We start from the raw sequence: 21,492 nt of genomic DNA, 5'->3' as shown, positions 1-21,492 counted from the left end.
GCACCAGAGTCCTTTCCAATGAGTCAGCTCTTCGCATGAGGTGGCCAAAGTACTGGAGTTTCAGCTTTAGCATCATTCCTTCCAAAGAAATCCCAGGGCTGATCTCCTTCAGAAATAGAGCTATTTATATAAGCAAGTAAAAGTTGTAACAGTTTTTTTACTCTGGAAAACTAGCTGTATGTATGCTTTTTAGGTCATTATACATATTATTACACTTACTACTATCTACCCAGTAATATAGCTGTACACCTGCATATGCTGTCTCCTCTAGAAACTTGAAAGTTGTTTGGGAGGGTAACATATACCTGACTTACTTATGTGTATACTTGCCTACTTCCCCTTCCACTATTTCATTTATATTGAAGGTGGCATTTTTTTTCCTTTCCTACAGGAAAGGGAAATAACTTTAAGACATCTTTTGACCATGAGGAAAGATGAGCTTGCAAAGGTTAGTATCAATTTCAAAAACTCCAGACATTAATATTTTGGATCCTGTCATTTTATATTTTAAAAATCTTACAGCTGTAGACTGTGAGTTATCTTTGGCTAGGTTCCTCATTAGATATGCTTATGGATAACCATATCTAAAATTTTCTATTATAGTATTAATTTGCCTCAATATTTGAAGACTTAAAGTTGGTATTTTTTTCCTTCATATTAGTTAAGACATCTCAACTAAAACTGGTGCTATGTTTCTAAATATGAAATAGATTTATAAAACCATATAAAACAGATTACTCAGAGATAAGAGGTGATTTTTTAATACATGGGTACATAAAAATATATTGTTCAAATATTGCCTTTTGCTAGGTTCTCAAATGATCAGTTATTTTGCCATCAAGTATTATTAGTAACAATTTGAAAATAGCTGTGGGAAACATCAAAGATACTTTAATACATAGGATAATAAAAAGGAATGATCTTCCTGTATGAACACATTGAAAACTTGAAATCTTCAGCATCACTGAAAATCAAACCAACTACATAGCTAAATCCAGCATAGAAAATTTAGTTAATACTAAAGGTAGAACACAGGCAAAAGGAAGACTTAATTCTTACTTAATCACTGATAATATTTTGTAGGAAAAATTATTTTAGTATGATTTTCTGGAAAGTTTATATTGTATATTAAAATCTAGTCATTTGTTTTAGAATCCATCACATTGTTATGTAATGTAAAAAATTGTAGTCACTATGTATCTAAATATTTTAATGATGTAACTTTGTCAGTCCAATTACAAGCAAATTTGTATATTTTTCAGTATGATTTTTTTCAATATGCATTTTTTTTCAAGATGAGAATTAATCAGGTAGATCTTGTTCAGTAATTTCAAATTTTATACAAGTATGACTACCTTGGGGCTTCCCTTGTGGCTCAGCTGGTTAAAGATTCCTCCTGCAATGCTGGAGACCTGGGTTTGATCCCTAAGTTGGGAAGATCCCCTGGAGAAGGGAAAGGCTACCCACTCCAGTATACTGGCCTGGAGAATTCCATGGACTGTATAGTCCATGGGGTCGCAAAGAGTCAGACTCAACTGAGCAACTTTCACTTCACTTCTTCATGACTACCTTACTGCACCTTGAAATCATTTCTGCTTAGAATGGAATTACCAGTAGAGATCAGCAGAAAATTATGGCTGCCCTTAAAGAACTGGAAGTAGAAGAGATAAAATTTGGAGAATTACCTGAAGTCGCAAAGTTGGAAATCAGGTAAAGTTAACTTATTGGTTTACATTAATACTGTTTAGAACCACCTTTCCTTTTCAGTTGAATTTTGATAATGTCTGAGTTATTTTACTTGATACCATCATTTTTCCAGAGATATGGGTAGTTCATTTTGCTATATACCGTGTTCTGAGATAGAAAGTACTTTACAAGGCAGGTTTTACCAATACCAAGAAGCAAAACAGTGCATTTTCTTAATTCACATAGAAACATTTTTGTTTTATTTTTTCATTGCAGTTTGTTAAACAAGCTATTTAAAAGATCTTGCAGTTTTCATGGTGTAGCTCCTACTCTCTTTAAATCATTTAAGTGTCAAGTTGAAAATTTAAAGGTAATATTTTTCTTATGGCAATAAAAATGTGTTTCTCATGTAACTCAGCTCTATTTTCAGCCTTAATGATTTATGAAATTATGTTATCAATATATAAAGTTCCTTTTTAATATTATAAACTTGTCAAGCACTGATTATTAGTAATATTAGTAATTAAAATTATCTTGAAAATAATAGTTTGATTTTTTAACATATTGCACAATATTAAATGATTTTTTAAACTTTTTATTTGAATTAATTATAGATTCACAAGAAATTGCAGAGAAGTATAGGAATGTTCTGTGCACCCTTCTTCACCTGTTCTTACCTGGTCTTAATATTTTGCCTAACTATAGTACACTAACAAAACCAGAAAAGTGACATTGATATAATTTACATAGCTTATTTGTATTTCAGTAGTTATACTTGTGCTCATTTGTATGTGTGTGTATGTATTTTACATACACACACATACAAATTTTACATTTTATCATGTGTGTAGCTTCACATAACCACTGCTGCAATCAATATACTTAACATACCATCACCACAAGGCTACCTCGTACTACCCCTTCATAACTCCCCCACCTCTCCCCCATCCCTAAAACAAGCAATCAATAATTTGTTATCCATCTTTGTAAAGATGTTATATCATGAACATTATATAAATTAAATGTAGTCATATAGTATTTTTCCATTTTTTTAAATTTTTATTTTAATTGGAGGCTAATTACTTTACAATATTATGGTGGTTTTTGCCATACATTCACATGAATTAGCCATGGGTGTACATGTGTTCCCCATCCTGACCCTCCCTCCCCCCTCCCTTCCCATCCCATCTCCCAGGGTCATCCCAGTGCACCAGCCCTGAGCACCCTGCCTCATGCATCGGACCTGGAGTATTTTTCATTTTTGTTTGTCTTTTTTTTTTTAATATATCAGGTTCATCCAAGTTATATGCTATAAAATATAAAAGTGCACTAGTGTAGCCTGCCTAAAACTAACATTGCAACTATGAGAAACATTAATTAAACACAGGAATAGTAAGTTTCCATACCATTTTAGAATTCAGAGAAGTCTTCTAGTGAATAAATTAGATGATCCAGATTTCTTTAAAAATGTTACTGCAAAATTATTTCTCTTTCTCTAACTATACCTCCTTATAACAAGATGATCTATATTCAAAATAATGTCTCATCACTGTTTAAAAATAACCACAACTCTTGAATACGTAAGTACATTGTGAAGGATTTCAGTTGTGATGATGACTTAAATCAGAAAACCTTGAATCTTTTTGTTCACTGTCTTTACTTTTTTAATGTATTGCTTTTCTGAAGGGATATTCTAAGTTCTACATGACTGAATTGGAAATTAAAATTTTAATATAATTTATAGGATGTCAGAGTTGTCTCTATGAATTTTCACTGTGAGGCTTAATAGATTTAAAGAATGTATAGAATCCTGAATGGTTCACATATTACAACTGCTAAATTTTTTAAAAAATAAAACTAGCAGACATATATTTCAGGAATTTGACCTTGTTATTAAATCACAGACTTTGTTTACACGCTGTTATGGAAAAGGTTTTACTTTCCATTTGTTCAGAGTCATTCTTTAAAGAAGAAATTAGTCATCAAGTCATAAGAAAACTAACAGCAGGAAAAGTTGAACTGATTGATTATAATCTTCTGGTAATGTAACTTTAACAATTTAGCTACTGATTTGTTTTAAAATACTTTTCTTCTATGTGTTCAATTTTATAGTCTGTTACAAGAGTACACATGTATAGTACTTTTACTTTCTTCTACAGTTAGCCTTAGTATGTTTTCAGAATTAGAGAATGCAATTTAAAAATACCATTTCATTACTACTTTGAGATATTTTTTTGAACAGAAATAACTAAGTTTCACCCATGTCTTGACATTTTCAGCAGTTTCTGCCCAAACCTTTTCTCCAAGCCTGATATCTACTTGAATGTATCAAAGGCATCTCAAAATTATGCCTGCTTAGAAAATGATTTCTCCTTCAAAAAAAAAAACTGTATGATGCAGATTTTCACATAAAAATACATTGTTCACATCTATGATTTATAACTATTCTAAACTTGGAAACTCCAAATATTTAACTTTAAGTGGATGGTTGGATTACATTACATCAATATAATTATTTTATTCTGTCGCTTAAATTATTTTGAGACTTAATGTCATGGAAAAATACTCACAGTAATAGAAAAGGCAAATATAAAATGGAGTGTGAGTTATAATGCCAGTTGTATGTATGCATATGAGAAATACTTAGTTCCCTTATAATATTCTGGAAGAAAATAATACCAGTCATTATATTTGTGTGATTAAAGTATTGGTTATTTTAATTTTTCCAGATAGTCTACAGTGAGCACATGGTTCTTCCATTTGGAGTATCTATATTTTGGTAGAAAATGGATACAAGTTTTATGTATGGCTGATTCCCTTCACTGTTCATCTGAAACTATCACAACATTGTTTGTTAATCGACTATACCCAAATATAAAAGAAAATGTATAAATTATATATTTTGTTCACATCCTTAACTTCAGAATTTTTAAATGTGGCCTATTGTTTCAGTCAACTTATACTTTTTGTGCTGCAGTAACAAATAACTTCTAAATCTAAATTGACTTACAGTAACAAAATTTATTTCTTGATCAGAAATATGATGTGACCCATCTATATCATGGATCAGCTGCAGTGAATCTCTTCCTTATTATTCTGCCAATAGGCTGGAGAAACAGCCCCACCTCAGATATGCCACTCTTGTGGCAAAGGGAAAAGAGAGGTGGCAGAGCCAGTCAGTGGCTCTTAGAGCATCTGTTCAAAAATGACACAGTCACTTCCAGTCATATTTTATTTGCCAAAGCAAGTCATTGGCCAAGCCTCATGTCTTTGGGACGTGAAATGTAATTCTCTGGCAGAGAGAGGCCTGGTAGTATCTCGCTCAGTAGAAAGAGACATGACAATTTGATCAAATAATATAGTCTACCATACCTATGCCATATCTGCTTATCTGGAATTCTTTAAATAAGCTCAAAATTATCAGGCATTCCATGTAAAGGTATGTAGGTTGTACAGTTCTAGGGTGGGGGCTGGGCATCCATTTCACACAGTGATGATAAGAGGCATAAAAGTTGTGTTTTTTATAACTTGCCTATCCATATTCAGTAGCCCTGAAAATTATACATCACAAGAAAGGTATATATTTGCCTTTCATTCATTAAGACTATGTAATTTTGTTCATAATAGTATTTGCTTATTTCAACTGTGGTCCTATTGTATTAGAATTTGTGTGAGTTTTTATTATAATAGATACCACTAAGTAACACTCCAGAAAGGTCACCTTGCAGATTCATCAACTCTTGATATTAATCATCTTCCTAATTTTTGTCATTCCACTGGAACATAACGTCTTATTTTTATTATAATTCCATGTTTATTATCCATTTAAATTTTCATTTTTTCTTTTTCTTTGAGTTACCTATTATCCTTTCTATTAGCTTGTGTTAGTTTCTTTGTAGATTTCACAATAAGTTTGCTTCTGTCTTTGAAACTAATCTAGTCATCATTGTCTCTTTATTGTCAGAACTAGTGGATTAATCCTGATGATTTAACATGCTTGACTTTTTCTCTTCATCTTGAATCTGTTCCATTCTTTACCTTTCATAATAGAAATTACTCCTGATTTTCTTTTTCTCAGGCTACTTTTACTTTGATAGCTTTTTTTACACCCCTATCAATTCACCCCTCTTCACAATATGTATCTTTTTTCTTGGTGGCCTTCTCCGTGATCATTGTTTTGATTTCCATTGGTTAGCAAATTATAGACACTTCTAATACTTCTGTTGTTTGTGCCTATATTCACTGTTGAAGGTAATACTGAAATTCTTTTAGAGGTTAGTGAAAATAAAGATGTAATTTTTCCCCATATAAGTTCACCAGATCCCTGAATTCTTTGTAACCTCATGAGTCAGTCTGTGGACCCCAGGATAAGTACCTACAAGACTGACATTTTCTACTACTTACTGATCACTGCATCTACATGACTCATATCATTGCCATCATCAACATAATATTAAGTTTGTTTGAATGCCATCTGTGTACTAGATTAAATACTATGTGCTTTTCATATAGTATCTCCTAAGTCCTCCTTCCCTGGTGGTCAGCTAGTAAAGAATCCACCTGCAATGCAATTCCTGGATTGGGAAGATCCCCTGGAGAAGGGATAGACAACCCATTCCAGTATTCTGGCCTGGAGAATTCCATGAACTACTGGGCGACTTTCACTTTTCAGTCCTCCTGACAGTCCTGTTATCTCAGTTCTAGAGATATGGCAATATTTGGCTGAAGATTAGGTTTGCCTGAGGTCATAAAGCTATGGAAGCTGTATTCAAACTCAGGGTTTCCTGATGCTAGAGTCTATCTTCTTAATTATTATGCTATATTGTTTCCTCTTTACCCCACTTATTTCTTTACTACCCACCCCCAAATTCACTTCCCTGCTTGGTAGTGCCATTTTCCACTGAAACCAAGGAAGTTAGAATCACCCTAGACCGTTCCTTTCCTTTTACATGCGGTCCATCACCAAGTTTTTCGGTTTATTCTCCTGAACATTTCTTAAACTATCTCCTAATTATTCTCTATACTTCCACTTTTGTTTTCCTTTTAATCCACACCATACCCCAAATAAACTCTGATGCAAAAGTCTGATTTTCTACTTCCTTGTTTAAAGTCCCTTAGTAACTGTACATTATCCAGAAAATAATATTCCATTCCTTAGCATGTCACAAAAGTTCCTTAAATAAATGACCCCATATAACCTCTTTTTTTACGACTTTCACATGATTGTGCTTTAGTTATACTTTGGAGACTTCCTAACCCCATAGTTCCACACCTGCTATTCTCTCCATCCAGAATCTCTTCTCTTCCTATGTACTTGACAAGCTTATTTTTCAGCTCCAGACTCAGTTCAAATATGAACTCTCTGAAATGTTACTAAATCCCTATTCCCAGTTATGTTGTTGTTGCAGCCCTGCAGACTGTAGCCCTCTGGTCTCCTGTGTACACAGGATTTCTCAGGCAAGAGTAATGGAGTGGGTTACCATTTCCTTCTCCAGGGGATCTGATCTTCCTGACCCAAGGATCAGACTCCACGTATCCTATGTCTCCTGCATTGCCAGGAGGATTCTTTACCATTGAGCCACCAGGGAAGATGCCTCATTCCAACTTATGCTAGGTTCATTATCTCTTGAATTTTTTTTTTTTATCTCTTGAATTTTAGATATTTCAACTGTAAACTACTGTTAATAACATACACCTTACAGGAGCTGTTGGAAGGAATTTAAAAAATAATAAATGTAAAATCAAATGCAGTGCCTTCACATAATAGACACTCAAATACTGGGACTTTTATGTTCCTTCTTCATATGTCCCTGTGAATAATTAGGTTATAATAGTAGGTCTGCCTCTCATCCTGAACTTTGAGATCTTCAAGATTGGACACTTGGTTTCCTTTGTATGCTTAATGTCTTATTTCATATGCTAATACAAATTTACTATTCTACAGATACTTTTTAAAGAATATAATAAATGTTATGACTCAACAGTGAATAACTAGCTAAGTAAAATGGAGTAAATTGTTCATATCAGTGATTCCTATTTGTTTATTTCCTATCTTTAGTGGTGATGAGTTCCTCAACTTTCTTCTGAAATTAAACAAACAGTGTGGCCACTTAATAACAGCTGTACAGAACATTATTACCGAGTTGCCTGTAAATTCTCACAAGGTATTCTACAAAAATTATTAAGTGAAGAAAAGTATAAATGCAAATAACTACAGATAAGTTAATGATAATTCAGTAAATAATAATGATCTAGTAAAACTGTATCTTCTACAAAATCATACAAGAGCTAAATAAGTCAATTTATTTAATATTACTTCTTTTTATATGAAATAATTGAAAAACTAATGTTCCAGCCCTCAAGAAAAGAAATGAGTCAGACCAAAAAGTAAACTGATTTGTGTACTAAACTCACCATTTGTTTTTAAAAGAAATTTAATTGTTTAAAATATAAAGTGACAGGAGACCCAAGTGAAAGTTGAAATAAAACAGTGTGTTGAGTATTATTAAAAATCATATCAATATAAGGATTTTTTAATGAAAGAAATTTTAAATAGAGAAAGTGTAAGTGACCTGTTAAAGCAAACTTGTTTTGTTTTTTTTTCATGTGATTTAGTTTTAGCTGTTTGTATGTAGTGAAAAATATTTAATGCATTTGTTTTCCAATGATTTTTGTATAACACTGATATGGAAATCATGTCATTATTCAAACCTTCATGACTTTATTTATTCACCATAAATATTATTACTAATATTAGTTTCCATAGTTACATGTACATGTATTTAATAAATGCATTCAGGAAACTGATTCAATTATTTGTATAAAATTACTCAGTTCTTTTGGTGTCAGGATTTACCATGATAAAAAAAATGCTTTTCAGTTATGTAATTTAATATTTCATAGTATTGTATAACTTTTGTGGATACAAAGTTGTGAAAAGTTGTTTCCCATTGTTTAAAATGTAACTTTTGAAAATATTAACAGATAGTACTAGAATGGGCTTCTCCCCGGAATTTTACTTCAGTTTGTGAAGAACTGGTTAGTAATGTTGAAGATTTGAGTGAAGAGGTCTGCAAGCTAAAAGACTTAATTCAGAAGGTATCTATTTAAAATTTAAAAGGGGAAAAATTATTTACAGCACAGTATGTTAGACAATGAGGGCTTCCCTGATGGCTCAGATGGTAAAGAATGCTTACAGTGCGGGAGACCTGGGTTTGATCCCTGGGTTGGGAAGATCCCTTGGAGGAGAGCATGGCAACCCACTCCAGTATTCTTTCCTGGAGAATCCCCATGGACAGAGGAGCCTGGCAGGCTACTGTCCATGGGGTTGCAAAGAGTCAGACACCACTGAGCGACTAAGCACATGTTAGACAATGAAGCAATTCTGACAACAGCAACTTAAGTTCTCACTAGACAGATGGGAAAAGGACCATTTCCAAAGAAAGAAATTTACCTAGGAAAGACACTTTGTTGGTCATTAATGAAATGCATACTGAAAGAATAATGCTACATCATTTTCATCCTATAAATTAGCAGGGAATGTATTACCCTACTCATTACTGGTTATAGTTCACCAAACTAATATTTTCATGTAAGACTGATGTTAAAACAACTTTCAAGCACAGTTTAGCAGGATGTAGCAAGGACTCTAAAAACGTTTTTATCTTTCAATAATACTAGTCGAATGATTCCAAAATTGTTCGTACTGGAAGTATAGTATACTAAGAAAATGATTTAATAAATTATGGTATGGCCATTTGTCATAATGGTATGCAGCCAGTTGAAAAATATAGTGAAAAGCAAATATCAGCTTGTTAAAGACAAAATGTTGTATTTCTAATTTTTATTTATGTGTAAATATTAAAAATTACCAAAATTTAAAGGTTTATTAGCTCTGTTAATGAGGTAGGATTATAGATGAAATATTCCTTCTATTTTCTAGACTTTGTATAATATTGGGTTGGCCAAAAACTCGTTCAAGGTTTTTCCATATGATGTAACTGAAAAACCCACACGGATTTTTTTGCCAACCCAGTATCTTTTAAATTTAACTTTTTAAGAGTATAGGCTTTTTTTGGTTCTTGTTTCTGTACTCATATAGAAGTATGTATCTTGGTTTAAGAACAGGTGATTTTTCTCCCACTTAAGAAAACTGAGTATATCAAAATCTAAGCTGGTAAAATAGAGAACTCTGTTGAAGGTAGACAATAAAGGAAAACACTTTAACTTTACTAAAGAACTCACTTTGAGTTCTCCAAGTCTGATAAATATATTTGGTATCTAAAAAGTTTTTGTGAAATATCTGATGTGAACATCAGATTATGCATTAAATTTTCATAGTTTCATCCCATAATCGTTTAATATTATCATTAATATTTCATCAAAAAGGTTATTTTCCTCAAAATAACTTTATACATATTCCAGATAATTTGTCATTCTAGCTGTTAACATCGGAGAAGGCAATGGCACCCCACTCCAGTACTCTTGCCTGGAAAATCCCATGGATGGAGGAGCCTGGTGGGCTACAGTCCATGGGGTCACTAAGAGTCGGACACGACTGAGTGACTTCACTTTCATTTTTCCCTTTCATGCATTGGAGAAGGAAATGGCAACCCACTCCAGTGTTCTTGCCTGGAGAATCCCAGGGACAGGGGAGCCTGGTGGGCTGCCATCTATGGGGTCGCACAGAGTTGGACACGACTAAAGCGACTTAGCAGCAGCAGCAGCAGCAGCTATTAACATATGTTCAGACAAAAGGAGTCTTGTTAAAAACTGAGCAGAAAATTGAAGCAAATTCTGCAAAATTATAGGAGAATAAAAACATGTAAAATAGGGCAAATGAATAATATAGTTCAAAGTTTTTGTAGACAATAACTCCTTCCCAGAAAAAGTCATCTTACAAGTTGTGCTATCTCTGACATTTACTCATTCAACAAACTCGAGTGCCTGTTGTATGTCAGGCAACTGTGCTACACATTACTTTTCTAACTATGCTCTCTGCTTCTACTTTTGTGTTTCTTTAATCCACTCCACTCCCCAAATAAACCTTCTCATGCAAAAATATGATTTTATACTTTCTGAACTTGATTACAACATGAAAATTATAGCACCATTCATGTTTACTATATCCATCATCCAGAAAAATTGAAGGGAAATGGTATTGATTTTACTTATTAGCATGGTGTTTTTCATGGGGTCCAAGGGAAGTTTGGAAGGATTTATGTAAAACTTTCTGCAAAGCATCAACTTTTCATGTTTAGTGTAAGATATTCCCTAAGACATCTTTGTCTCAGGATTGGTAATTATTTGATTTCTCCAAGATGAACAAAAACATTTGGAGGGAGAGTAGATAGAGGAGTAAAATGAAATTAGAGAGAGAGATCAGATTTTTCCTGAAGGGATGAAAAAGGTACTGCTTTCAAGTGTAACTGATTCTAAAACACAAACAATTGAGTCAGGTACAATAATATTTATTTTAATAATGTATACCTATAGAGAAAATTTTCAGCTTTCTTTATCTAAGTGGAAGGTCTTTTTTCTTTGGTCTTTTCTACCTTGAATCTATACATTTCTATATAAGGATTAGCCTTGAAAACATATTTATTGGTTCATAATAACAATAGATATAATTCTTTGGGCAGGAAAGTATTAATTCTGCAGCAGGCTAATTCTGCATTGGGGTTTTTTAAGTCTTAAACAAGCAATAATCATGAAAATAAGATTTTATTTAAAAAACTGTGAGGACTTCCAGGTTTGGGAGTATGCTATCATGCCTGTTAAACTTACAGTATTTTAAGAGTTTACCAATAATAACAAAGGATTTTTTTTTAAAAAGAAACATATGAGCTATCATAGATAAGTATATGGAGGTAACAGAGAGAGGGTGGGAGAGGTCAAGGCCAGACTCTCACACCACATCATTCTCTTTCAAACCAACACACGGACAGGCTCTTGTCAGAAAGGGTCATTCTAAGTAATTGGTTAATAAAAGGAATGACTGTCTCAGGATTCAGTAAATGGAGCATCAGTGTCAAAAAGGAATCTGTTGCTGAATGAAGCCATTTGGAAGCTAGACCAAGAATACAGTATTAATGAGATTGGCATTGAAGTCCATCTTCTACTATAAATTTAAAATTAATTTTGCAGGGTTCTTTAATTAAATATTTACACTGTAGATTTGAGAAGTAGTTATTTTTTCTAAGGTTCAAAGTATTTATGTCACCACTCCAGCACAGGATGTTTCCAGTAAATATCACTCTATAAATGTGCCTGATTCTTTTTATCTTTCAAGGATCTTCTGGTTTCTGCTTGTTCTCCCTCTTCTGCCTCTCCCCCAACAACTAAACTATCTTCTCCACACCGCCCCGGCCCCCCACCCCCGCCACCACCACCACACACACACACACAAAGTTGAGGGGACTTCTTTACCAAGAAAGTTCTAATATGGAGATTTAGAAACTGACTGAGTCATGTAATTTCATTGTTGGAAAATGCTAAAAGAACCACTGAAATTTTTGTTAACATTTGTTCCTGCAACTATATTTAAATAAAGGGTTATACTTCTAGCATTAGCATTGAATCTTCTAGTTTTTGTTGAATTTCATGTATTGTAGGTATTCTATAAGAATGGTTTGCTTTTTTTGGTAAGAAATCAGTTGATATTTAATACAGAAGGAAAAAAAAAGATTGTCATTCCTTAAAGGTAGAAACAGAAACTTTGACATTAAAGGAACTTTATCTCTTGACATGAAAACTTGATTTTAAAATGTAGTCATCTGTAGAAGCATTTATTTTTAATATAAAACTAATAATCTAGTATAATCGGATCCTGGTTGAAGGAAAAACTATTTTTTAAGACTTTAAATTTTCCATGGGAATCTTGCATTTAGGTTACATCTAAATCAAGTGAATTAACATGTATATTTTGATACTTTTTAAATCAAAGATATTTTTATTTTCAGTATACTGTACATTAACTCTTCTTTTTTCCATACTAAACATTAGTTACAAAATGAACGAGAAAATGATCCAACTCATATACCGTTAATGGAAGAAGTATCTACATGGAATAGTAGGATTTTGAAGAGGACGGCTATTACAGTATGCGGATTTGGGTTTCTTCTTTTCATCTGCAAGCTAGCTTTTCAGAGAAAATAACCCTAATGTTTGTTTTGAATAATGTATGTGTTCCTTATTCAAATTACCTAAAAATGTTGCTTTTAACTATTTGTGACACACTGTAACTACCTTTGCCAGTACTCTGTAGGAAGAATTATGATAGTATAGAGCAGAATGCTTTTCTTTAAAAAGTGGTTTGTCAGTTTGAATTGAAAATATAATTCGTTATATTTTTATGTTAATTTTGATCAAGCAGTAAATTATAAGTGATTTTTAAGTTTGATCCTATCCTATGTAAATCACATTCAAAATAAAAGTTTTATCTAATATTCTTTGACATTTAGAAAAGAATGTTCATTTGTCACAGTAAATCTACAGAATTTGTAAAGTGTTCATAAACAGTAGCTTTCTTTTAGTCTGTGTCTTCCCTTTCCATTACTATGTAGTAAGGACTTATTTAGTTTTTTTAGTTATATATCATTATGTAGAAATTATTAAGTTGAGAATATTTTAGAGAATGCAGAGTATAGATAAAATGTGAAAATTTTTAATCATTTATTAAAAACAGGAAAAATATTTTAAATGTAAATTTTAAAAAGCAGAAAATTTAGAGTAGTGTGGAAAGCCCAAAGCACATTAGAATTTTTTATGTAGTGTACTTTGGGAACATATGACATGTACTTCGTGTAACATTGTTGAGGATGGTATGAAAGTGAATGGCATTTGGCATATAATTTCTCATACCAATCTAAAGAAGTAATGCATGATTTATGAGTTTTTTTTCAAAATCAAAATAATGATATTCAGATTATAAAAGTGAAGAAAAGGCAGGCCTAATTTAGCAGGCAATATAGTAGACTTCGGAGAAGGCAATGGCACCCCATTCCAGTACTCTTGCCTGGAAAATCCCATGGACGGAGAAGCCTGGTAGGCTACAGTTCATGGGGTCGCAAAGAGTTGGACACGACTGAGAAACTTCGCTTTCACTTTTCACTTTCATGCATTGGAGAAGGAAATGGCAACCCACTCCAGTGTTCTTGCCTGGAGAATCCCAGGGACTGGGGAGCCTGGTGGGCTGCCATATACAGGGTCGCACAGAGTTGGACACAACTGAAGTGACTTAGCAGCAGCAGCAGCATAGTAGTTAAATCTCGCTTTATTTAAATAGTACCATATTTAGATGCAATTGACACACAGTTATTAGAAGGTAAACATCAAACAAAGAAGAAAATTGTGGAAAAGAAGAACAGCATGAGGAATATTATTAGTAGCTCTAGTAGCTCTTGGTTACACCAAAGCAGCAAGGTTTGAGTCCTTCTTTTTTTCTGAGAATTACTCAACGATACAGTTTTGGAAGGAATTGGTGTCTGACATTTTAACCTAAGTGCCACAGCAAGACATTTTTTTCTAATATCCCTCATTTAAATTTAAGGCTTCAAGTGTTAGAACTAATGTAGAGAATGGATAGGATAATAGGTACTTCTTTTAACATAGATCGTATTTCCCTACTAGCCCAGTGCTCAGGCAGACAGAGGTGTTTAATAAATGTTAGTTTTAGTTTCCTTTAAAAAAAAAAAAACTGTAGGAAAGTGACACACTACCTGATTGTTTACTTAACAGTAGTCTTTCACCTCAGTTCATCTTTAAAGACCATCAGTTGGCTCAAAGGATTGCTAAATTTTTTCACTAACCAAACCAAACTGTATGCATCTCTTAAATGGTAAGACAAACTATGAAAATGCAAATTGATAAAATATTTGCTTTCAAAAGGATATATTGCACAATTCCTTAAAATATTGATGTTTTAGTAGTAGCGGTGGTAATAATAATCTGTCCCAGTATATGTCAAATATAATTAGCTATTCAGGGAAAAGAAGTACTGTGAAGTCCATTGTATCTGCATTATCTGAGTATTTTCATTCCCTTGACAAATACGGTATAATTTTCAGATTATAGACTGAGAATAAGTAGGGCAGCATTTGTTGTAATTAAATTGTTTCTTCCTGGGTAAAATAAACTTTTTCTCCTGGTTTAAAATTAGTTATTTTATCTAGCATGTAAGTCCCTTCTTACTCTGATTATTTGACTTAATTACAGTGCTTTACTATGAGGGAGGCAGGGTATAACTTCTGGAATATTCATTCTTTTATAAGATAGCTCATTAAAAACCATTTGTCTTCCTTTTATAGAACAAACTCAGTGGAGAACCTCCCTAAAACTACAGACAGAAGTGGTGTAAACCTAATTTTAATTTTATGTACTTGAAAGTAGTAAAACTTTATTAATTGGTGATTAGTTGGGATCAAAAAATGTTCCTGTACCTTTGGAATCAACTTTGAAGCTCAGATAATTCATTATAAGCACTGGTTAGAATGCAGGTATCTTTCACACACACAAAAAAAGTATGCTTACTTGCCACTCTCCTCCAGTGCCATGCCTAGCGCCCTCCACCAGTTCTATTCCATGTCCCTGGTATATTCACTAACCTTTTTACTTCTCAAACTTCTAAGACCTCTTTCTCTTAATCTCATTCTTAAATAATGGCCTTGCTTCTTAATGTCCTGGGAAACAGAATCAGTTAAAGAAGAACTTGCACACTGGGTTTCCTTTAGTTATGTCAGCAAACTCTTTTTGTAAAGGACCAGATACTAAATATTTTAGCTTTTGCAGGCCATATGGTCTATGTCACAGCTTTTTAACACCACCACTGTAGCGCATTGTAGCACATAAATTAATAGATGTGGCTGTGCTACAGTAAAACTTTACAAATACAGGTGATTTCCTGGAGTTAGCCCACCAAGCTATCGATTGCCAAGCTATTGATTGCCAACCTCGGTCTAATGTCACACAGTTACAAATATGAATTAAAAATAATAATAATATCCAGTCTAACAATCTGTCTTTTGATTGAATTATTTAATATACTCACATTCAGTGTTACTAGTTTATTATTAGAATATTATAAATATCTGTCATTTTAATTTTTATATGTCTCATATTAAAAAATCTAATGATTTTTCACATTTTTGAGTTATTTTTTCAGTTTCTCTAGGGCTTACCATGTATATTTTAACCTACAAGAATCTGCTTCTGATTTACACTAACTTGGCAACCCACTCCAGTGTTCTTGCCTGGAAAATCCCAGGGACGGGGGAGCCTGGTGCACTGCCGTCTATGGGGTCGCACAGAGTCGGACACGACTGAAGTGACTTAGCAGTAGCAGCAATTTCAGTGAGATATGGAAACATTCCTGTAGAGCTCTATTTCATTGTCTTCCATCTTTATACTGTTATTGTTATGCATATTACATCTATATATATTATAAACCTAACAATACAGTGTTTAATTATTGCTTTATGTAATTCTGTGTCTATTAAAGAAACAGAAAAGATGACCATCAAGTTTATAGAATGTGTCATTAACTTTCTTATTTCTGGTCCTCTTCATTTGTTCCTGTGGATTCAAGTTACCATCTGGTGTTGGAATCCTTACTCCAGTACAACTCTTTGCACCTACCCACTTTGTGCTGTTATTTTCAAATATAATACATTTCTATAAGTTACAAACCCAATGGTACTGTTATGTATATATTTCTTCAAATAACTGCTTTTTAAAAAGAAAGGAGAAGAAAGATATTGTTTTTTATAATCATATAATTATCTTTACTACTGCTTTTTGTTTTTTCTTAAATCTTTATATTCCCATTTGGGTTTACTTGTTTCCACTCTGAAAAACTTTAGTATTTCTTATAAGGTGGATTGCTAGCAATTCTCTTTTAAGTTTTGTCTACTTGGTAGTCTTTGTTTTGCCTTTATTTTTAAAAGAAAGTTTTTCTAGATATAAGATTCTAGGCTGACAGGGGTTTTTTCCTTTTAGAATTTTGAATATGCTGTCTCACTGCTTTCTAGTTTTCATGGTTTTTTTAAATGATAAGTCAGCTTTTGAACTTTGGGGGCTTCCTTGTACAAGTTTTCAAGATTTCCTCTTTGTCTTTTAGCATTCTTACTATGATATGTATGTGTTTGAGTTTCTGTATTTATACTACTTGGGGGAAGTTCATTGAGCTTCTTTGATGTGTAATGTTTTTCATCAAATTTGGGAAATTTTCAGCCATGATTTCTTTGAATGTTTTTTCTATTTCTTTTTCTTCTCAGTTTCTGGTATTCCCATTACACCTGTATTGGTGGATCCAAAAGTATCCAACATTTTTTTCTGTTTTTCTTCATTCTTTTTTCTGTCTCTTCTTCAGGTTGCATAATGTTCATCCATTTATCTTCACTGATACTTTTTTCTAGTTCAAGTTGACTGTTTAGTTACTATAATTTTTTATTGCAATTATTGTACTTTTTAATTTCATAATTTCCGTTTGGTTCTTTTTTATGATTTCTGCCTCTTTATTGACATTCTCTATGATGAAACATTTTCTTCATACCTTCCTTGAGTTCTTTAAACATATTTATAGTGGCATCTCAGAGAAGGCAATGGCACCCCACTCCAGTACTCTTGCCTGGAAAATCCCATGGACGGAGGAGCCTGGTAGGCTGCAGTCCATGGGGTCGCTAAGAGTGGGATACAACTGAGCGACTTCACTTTCACTTTTGACTTTCATGCATTGGAGAAGGAAATGGCAACCCACTCCAGTGTTCCTGCCTGGAGAATCCCAGGGACGGTGGAGCCTGATGGTCTGCAGTCCATGGAGTCGCACAGAGTCGGACACGACTGAAGCGACTTAGCAGCAGCAGCAGCATAATGGCATCTTTGAAAGTATTTATTAAAAATAACATCTGGCCCCTCTCACAGTCTCTATTGCCTACTCTTTTTTCCTATGTATGGGTCACACTTGCCCATTTCTTTGCAAGTCTCATAATTTTTTGTTAAAAACTGGCTATTGTGGAAAGGGATTCCTTTCTCTCCCCCCACAAGGAACTGCTGTTGTTGCTCTTTGCTTTTTTATTTGTTTAGTGACTTGGCTGGTCTATTTTACTGAAACCTGCTTCCCCCAAAGTGTGGAGCCCTTGATGTCACTTTTCAGAGAGTGCAGTCTTAGGCATGTACACACTCACCCTGGTATGGCAGTGGTTTTAGCAGGGCTAAACCTGCAGTCTCTTTCTCTTTTTCTGACTGTCTCTTCTTCTAATATCTCTTAATAGGCTGGCTGCCTCATTTGGTATTACACCCAGCCCATGCTTTGCTGTGCTGTGCCGAGTCGCTCAGTCGTGTAACCCCATGGACTATAACCCTCCAGGCTCCTCTGTCCATGATGATTTTCCAGGCAAGAATACTGGAGTGGGTTGTCATGCCCTCTGCCAGGACACCGAGCCCTTAGGTTCCACCAATTACTGGTTGATTGCTTGATCTTTTTTTGACATGGCCCTGGAGCATGCATTACTCAGCAGTCTGATAGAATTAAATTTGGATGGGATAGTTTTTGAGCCATCTTTTGAGGCATATTCTGACCAAGGGACAGTCCCTCTCAGCTGTCTCTCCCTGCTTCTCTGGTCAACTAGTTGGCCTACAATTTAGCTTGTTGCTCCTAATTAAGAGGAAATGTTTTCTTCAAGAGTGCCATTGGGCTTGATTTTCTCCACATTCTCTTTCAAATGAAGTCAGTTCCTTTGGGGAGAAGAATGAAACTCTCTCCTTTCTTATGGACTGCTTCTTTCCCTGGACAAAATCTCTGAGCCACTCCTCTGAGTGCTGGGTGGGGCAGTAGCCTCTGGTCTTTTGGGTTTGTTTCTTACAGTTCTGTTCTTCCAGTCCTATGAGTGAGCTGGCATAACGAAGATCGGGGCCTTAGTGTCTGGCCTTGCCATTCCTGGGGTAAAGCCCTCATCCCATGAGCTCAATGAAAGGAGAGAACCCTCTGCCTTTCAGCCACACTCATCAGAATTTAGCCACTTAAGCTTAGAGTCAGACGGCCTTAGAAAAGCTGGAGGATTGCCCTTTAGATGAGATGAGATATGGTAACCCTTACTTGGGAGCTGAGGGGAGAGGGAGCCCCATCTTGTTGACCACAAACTGAGTAGGTGTAGGTTTCTTTGAATAAATATTTTTTTCATTTGTTCTGAGCCCTTAGGACTCTTTGCAAGGATTTTTAGTAAAGTTGTGTGTTTATAGCTTTCTCTAGCTTTGCTTCTTTGGAGAGTATGTCCATGCTGTTCTTTACACTTCTATCCTGGCAGTGAAACTCCTACACCGGTATTTCTAGGGTATTTCTAGGGTCCTTTAACATAGTGCTTGGCCCAGAATAGTATGAAAGAATTTTTCTAAGCCAAAAACATTAGCTAAATACTTTCATGTAAGCTTTACCTCCCTCCAGGTTAGTAGCACAGGATGCTTAAAATTCTAAGAACACCTAAAAAGAAGCAAAAGAGAGAGACCACCTCGGTTTGACCAGGAAACATTATGAGTAGATAAATGATGGGTAAAGCAAGGCTACACTCTAAATTTTGAAAACTTTCCTGTGGAAGGTATTTAAGCTAATACCATAATTAATTATATGCATTAAATATAGGAAACAGGATATATAAAAGTCTAATGAAGCCAGCTACAATTTCAAGCACCAGAATTGAAATTGAGTTTGTTTTTTAATGTGACTTTTTACACTGACAACCTTTTTTATTTATCCTAACATTATCCAAAAGTTAATCTTTAAGAACACAGATAACCACGATGACTTCTGATTTGCACTCCAAGTCACTCTGTCACTGCTTAATAAATAATCATTTGTAGCTCTGTGGGGGTGGAAATAGGGTGGGGATTTTCTTTTTGGCACATCCACTAGTGAGTAATACATTTATTTCAAGTGCCAATAAAAATGTTATACTGGACTTATGTGACACATTTGTTAGTTATTAAAGAAAGTAATTCTAAACTATTTGAGCTATGCTCTATTATTGTATTTCTCTACCTATAAATTCAGATTATCCTATCAATAGTCTAAACAAAGTGAACAAATTTTTAATACTGCATAACAATTTGGGGGAGAGAGTAAATAAAATGCCATTTTTGGAAGTGTCACCATCTCTGGACTTATCTCTAGAAGGCAGTATTATTCACCTTTCTCTTCACAACTAATCTTTCATAATTGTTTCCATGAATTGTCTTCCTTCCTGGAATCTTTCTAACACTTTATCCATCTTTCTTTTCTTTCCTTTTGAAGTCTGCCTAGTGTTACATGCTGCCTCTTTCCTCTCAAGCCTTCACTTTTCTGTTGACAATGAGGTAAAGCAGAAGGTAGCCTATGTTCCTAGCCCTGTTGCATTACCTTGCACATTCTCAGTCTTGGTTTCCTCATCTGTAAAATAGGTTCTAAAGACTAAATGAATCAGAACAATGCCTCCTTGTTAATAGGGCCAGTTTGGAGTTCTGAAATTAGAATAAAATCATAGGGGCTTTATGTAAGAGAATCAGTGCTTCCTAGACACATTGAACCCCTCATAAGTGGTTTTGCTTTTGATTTCTCATCCAGAGATCTGATAAGAGAATTGATCTTAACATTGGGTTATTGCCAATATTTTATAATAAATTTTGGGGAAATTACTAGTAATTACATTTCAGTTCATTAAACAATTACTAAGTGCTTAGTATGTATAAGACAGTAATATGCCCATATATTACATGTTTTATATGAGATCAGAAAACTCAAATACTTTTTGCTATTAACAGAGACAATGAGGTTACTGTCTTAAAGACATAAGCTTAAAAAAAAAAAAAAAGCCACTTTGTAAAACTGTTTCATGGAAAGGGTGTGGTTGAGCATTTTGTCTTTAATTTCCACAGTTGAGAATGCCCTGTGGAATTCTCAGGTCGTGATAGATTCACTTATCTTAACGGGAGAAGGACTCACTCAACCTCAGTCAGTGCCTTCCTACAAAAAAAAGAAAAACAGCAACAAAGGGAAAACTGGCTAAGTGCCAGTGTGTGAAATCTTTTAGAAGAGATTTAGACTATATTTAAAGTAAGCGGGACTTCCCTAGCGTTAAGTGGCTAAACCTCATGCTCCCAACGCAAGGGGCCCAGGTTCAGTCCCTGGTCAGGAACTAGATCCCACATGCCACAATTCAAGAGTTCACATGCCACAGCAAAAGATCCCGTGTGCCTCAACTGAGACCCAGCACAGCCAAATAAATAAGTATTAACAGAGTAAGCTTCTACTTACGGATTTAAGATTCGTTGTGCTAAACCAATTTTTGGAGTTACATATATTCAATTTCCTGTGCCATCAATGTAAAGTATTAAAATCAGATACCTAGAATATTCGGTAGTAGTACTATTAACCATCCAGTTACTGGTAATAGAACAATTAACTATAGTTAGTGGTAGAACTACAGTTGTCATGTTAGTGGCAATATTACGTTAACACTGGGGTTAGCTGTGGTGAACGAAAATTGGACTTAAAATGTAGAAATGAAAGATTAGAGTTAGCATGAAAGTTCAGTCAGTTTCTAGATAAAATAGGAATAGCATCATAGAATGAAAGAAAAATTATGCATTTTGTTGTTAATAAAGTTTAGTTTCCTGAAGTATATGCCATGATGTAACTCCCAGATTGCTCTTTAAGAATAAAGAACTTATTCCCACAGCGGCTGAGAATGCAGCTAGCAGAAAGGCCTCTTTAGAAGTTTTCTCTGCTAATGAAAGATGCCTTCCCAAAAGCATGTCCTACTCCCAGCAATGACTAATCAA

At 34.3% G+C, this 21,492-nt stretch overlaps 1 protein-coding gene across 1 annotated transcript in view; it reads left to right on the top strand.

The window, feature by feature from the left end:
• ASZ1 (ankyrin repeat, SAM and basic leucine zipper domain containing 1) overlaps positions 1 to 13,141 on the top strand; it is a 75,872-nt gene extending 62,731 nt beyond the window's left edge. The window contains exons 9-13 of the mRNA XM_027539611.1: positions 392 to 448; positions 1,601 to 1,710; positions 7,745 to 7,850; positions 8,671 to 8,784; positions 12,691 to 13,141. Coding sequence (XP_027395412.1) covers positions 392 to 448; positions 1,601 to 1,710; positions 7,745 to 7,850; positions 8,671 to 8,784; positions 12,691 to 12,843 — 540 coding nt within the window. The 3' untranslated portion in view covers positions 12,844 to 13,141. The remainder of the gene's footprint in view (positions 1 to 391; positions 449 to 1,600; positions 1,711 to 7,744; positions 7,851 to 8,670; positions 8,785 to 12,690) is intronic.
• The last annotated feature ends 8,351 nt before the right edge of the window (positions 13,142 to 21,492 follow it).

The sequence above is a fragment of the Bos indicus x Bos taurus genome, chromosome 4 (assembly GCF_003369695.1).
Source record: "Bos indicus x Bos taurus breed Angus x Brahman F1 hybrid chromosome 4, Bos_hybrid_MaternalHap_v2.0, whole genome shotgun sequence".
Taxonomy (NCBI): Eukaryota; Metazoa; Chordata; class Mammalia; order Artiodactyla; family Bovidae; genus Bos; species Bos indicus x Bos taurus.
The sequence above is the reverse complement of the archived record's forward strand: the minus strand, read 5'-3'. Positions and strand labels throughout refer to the sequence as shown.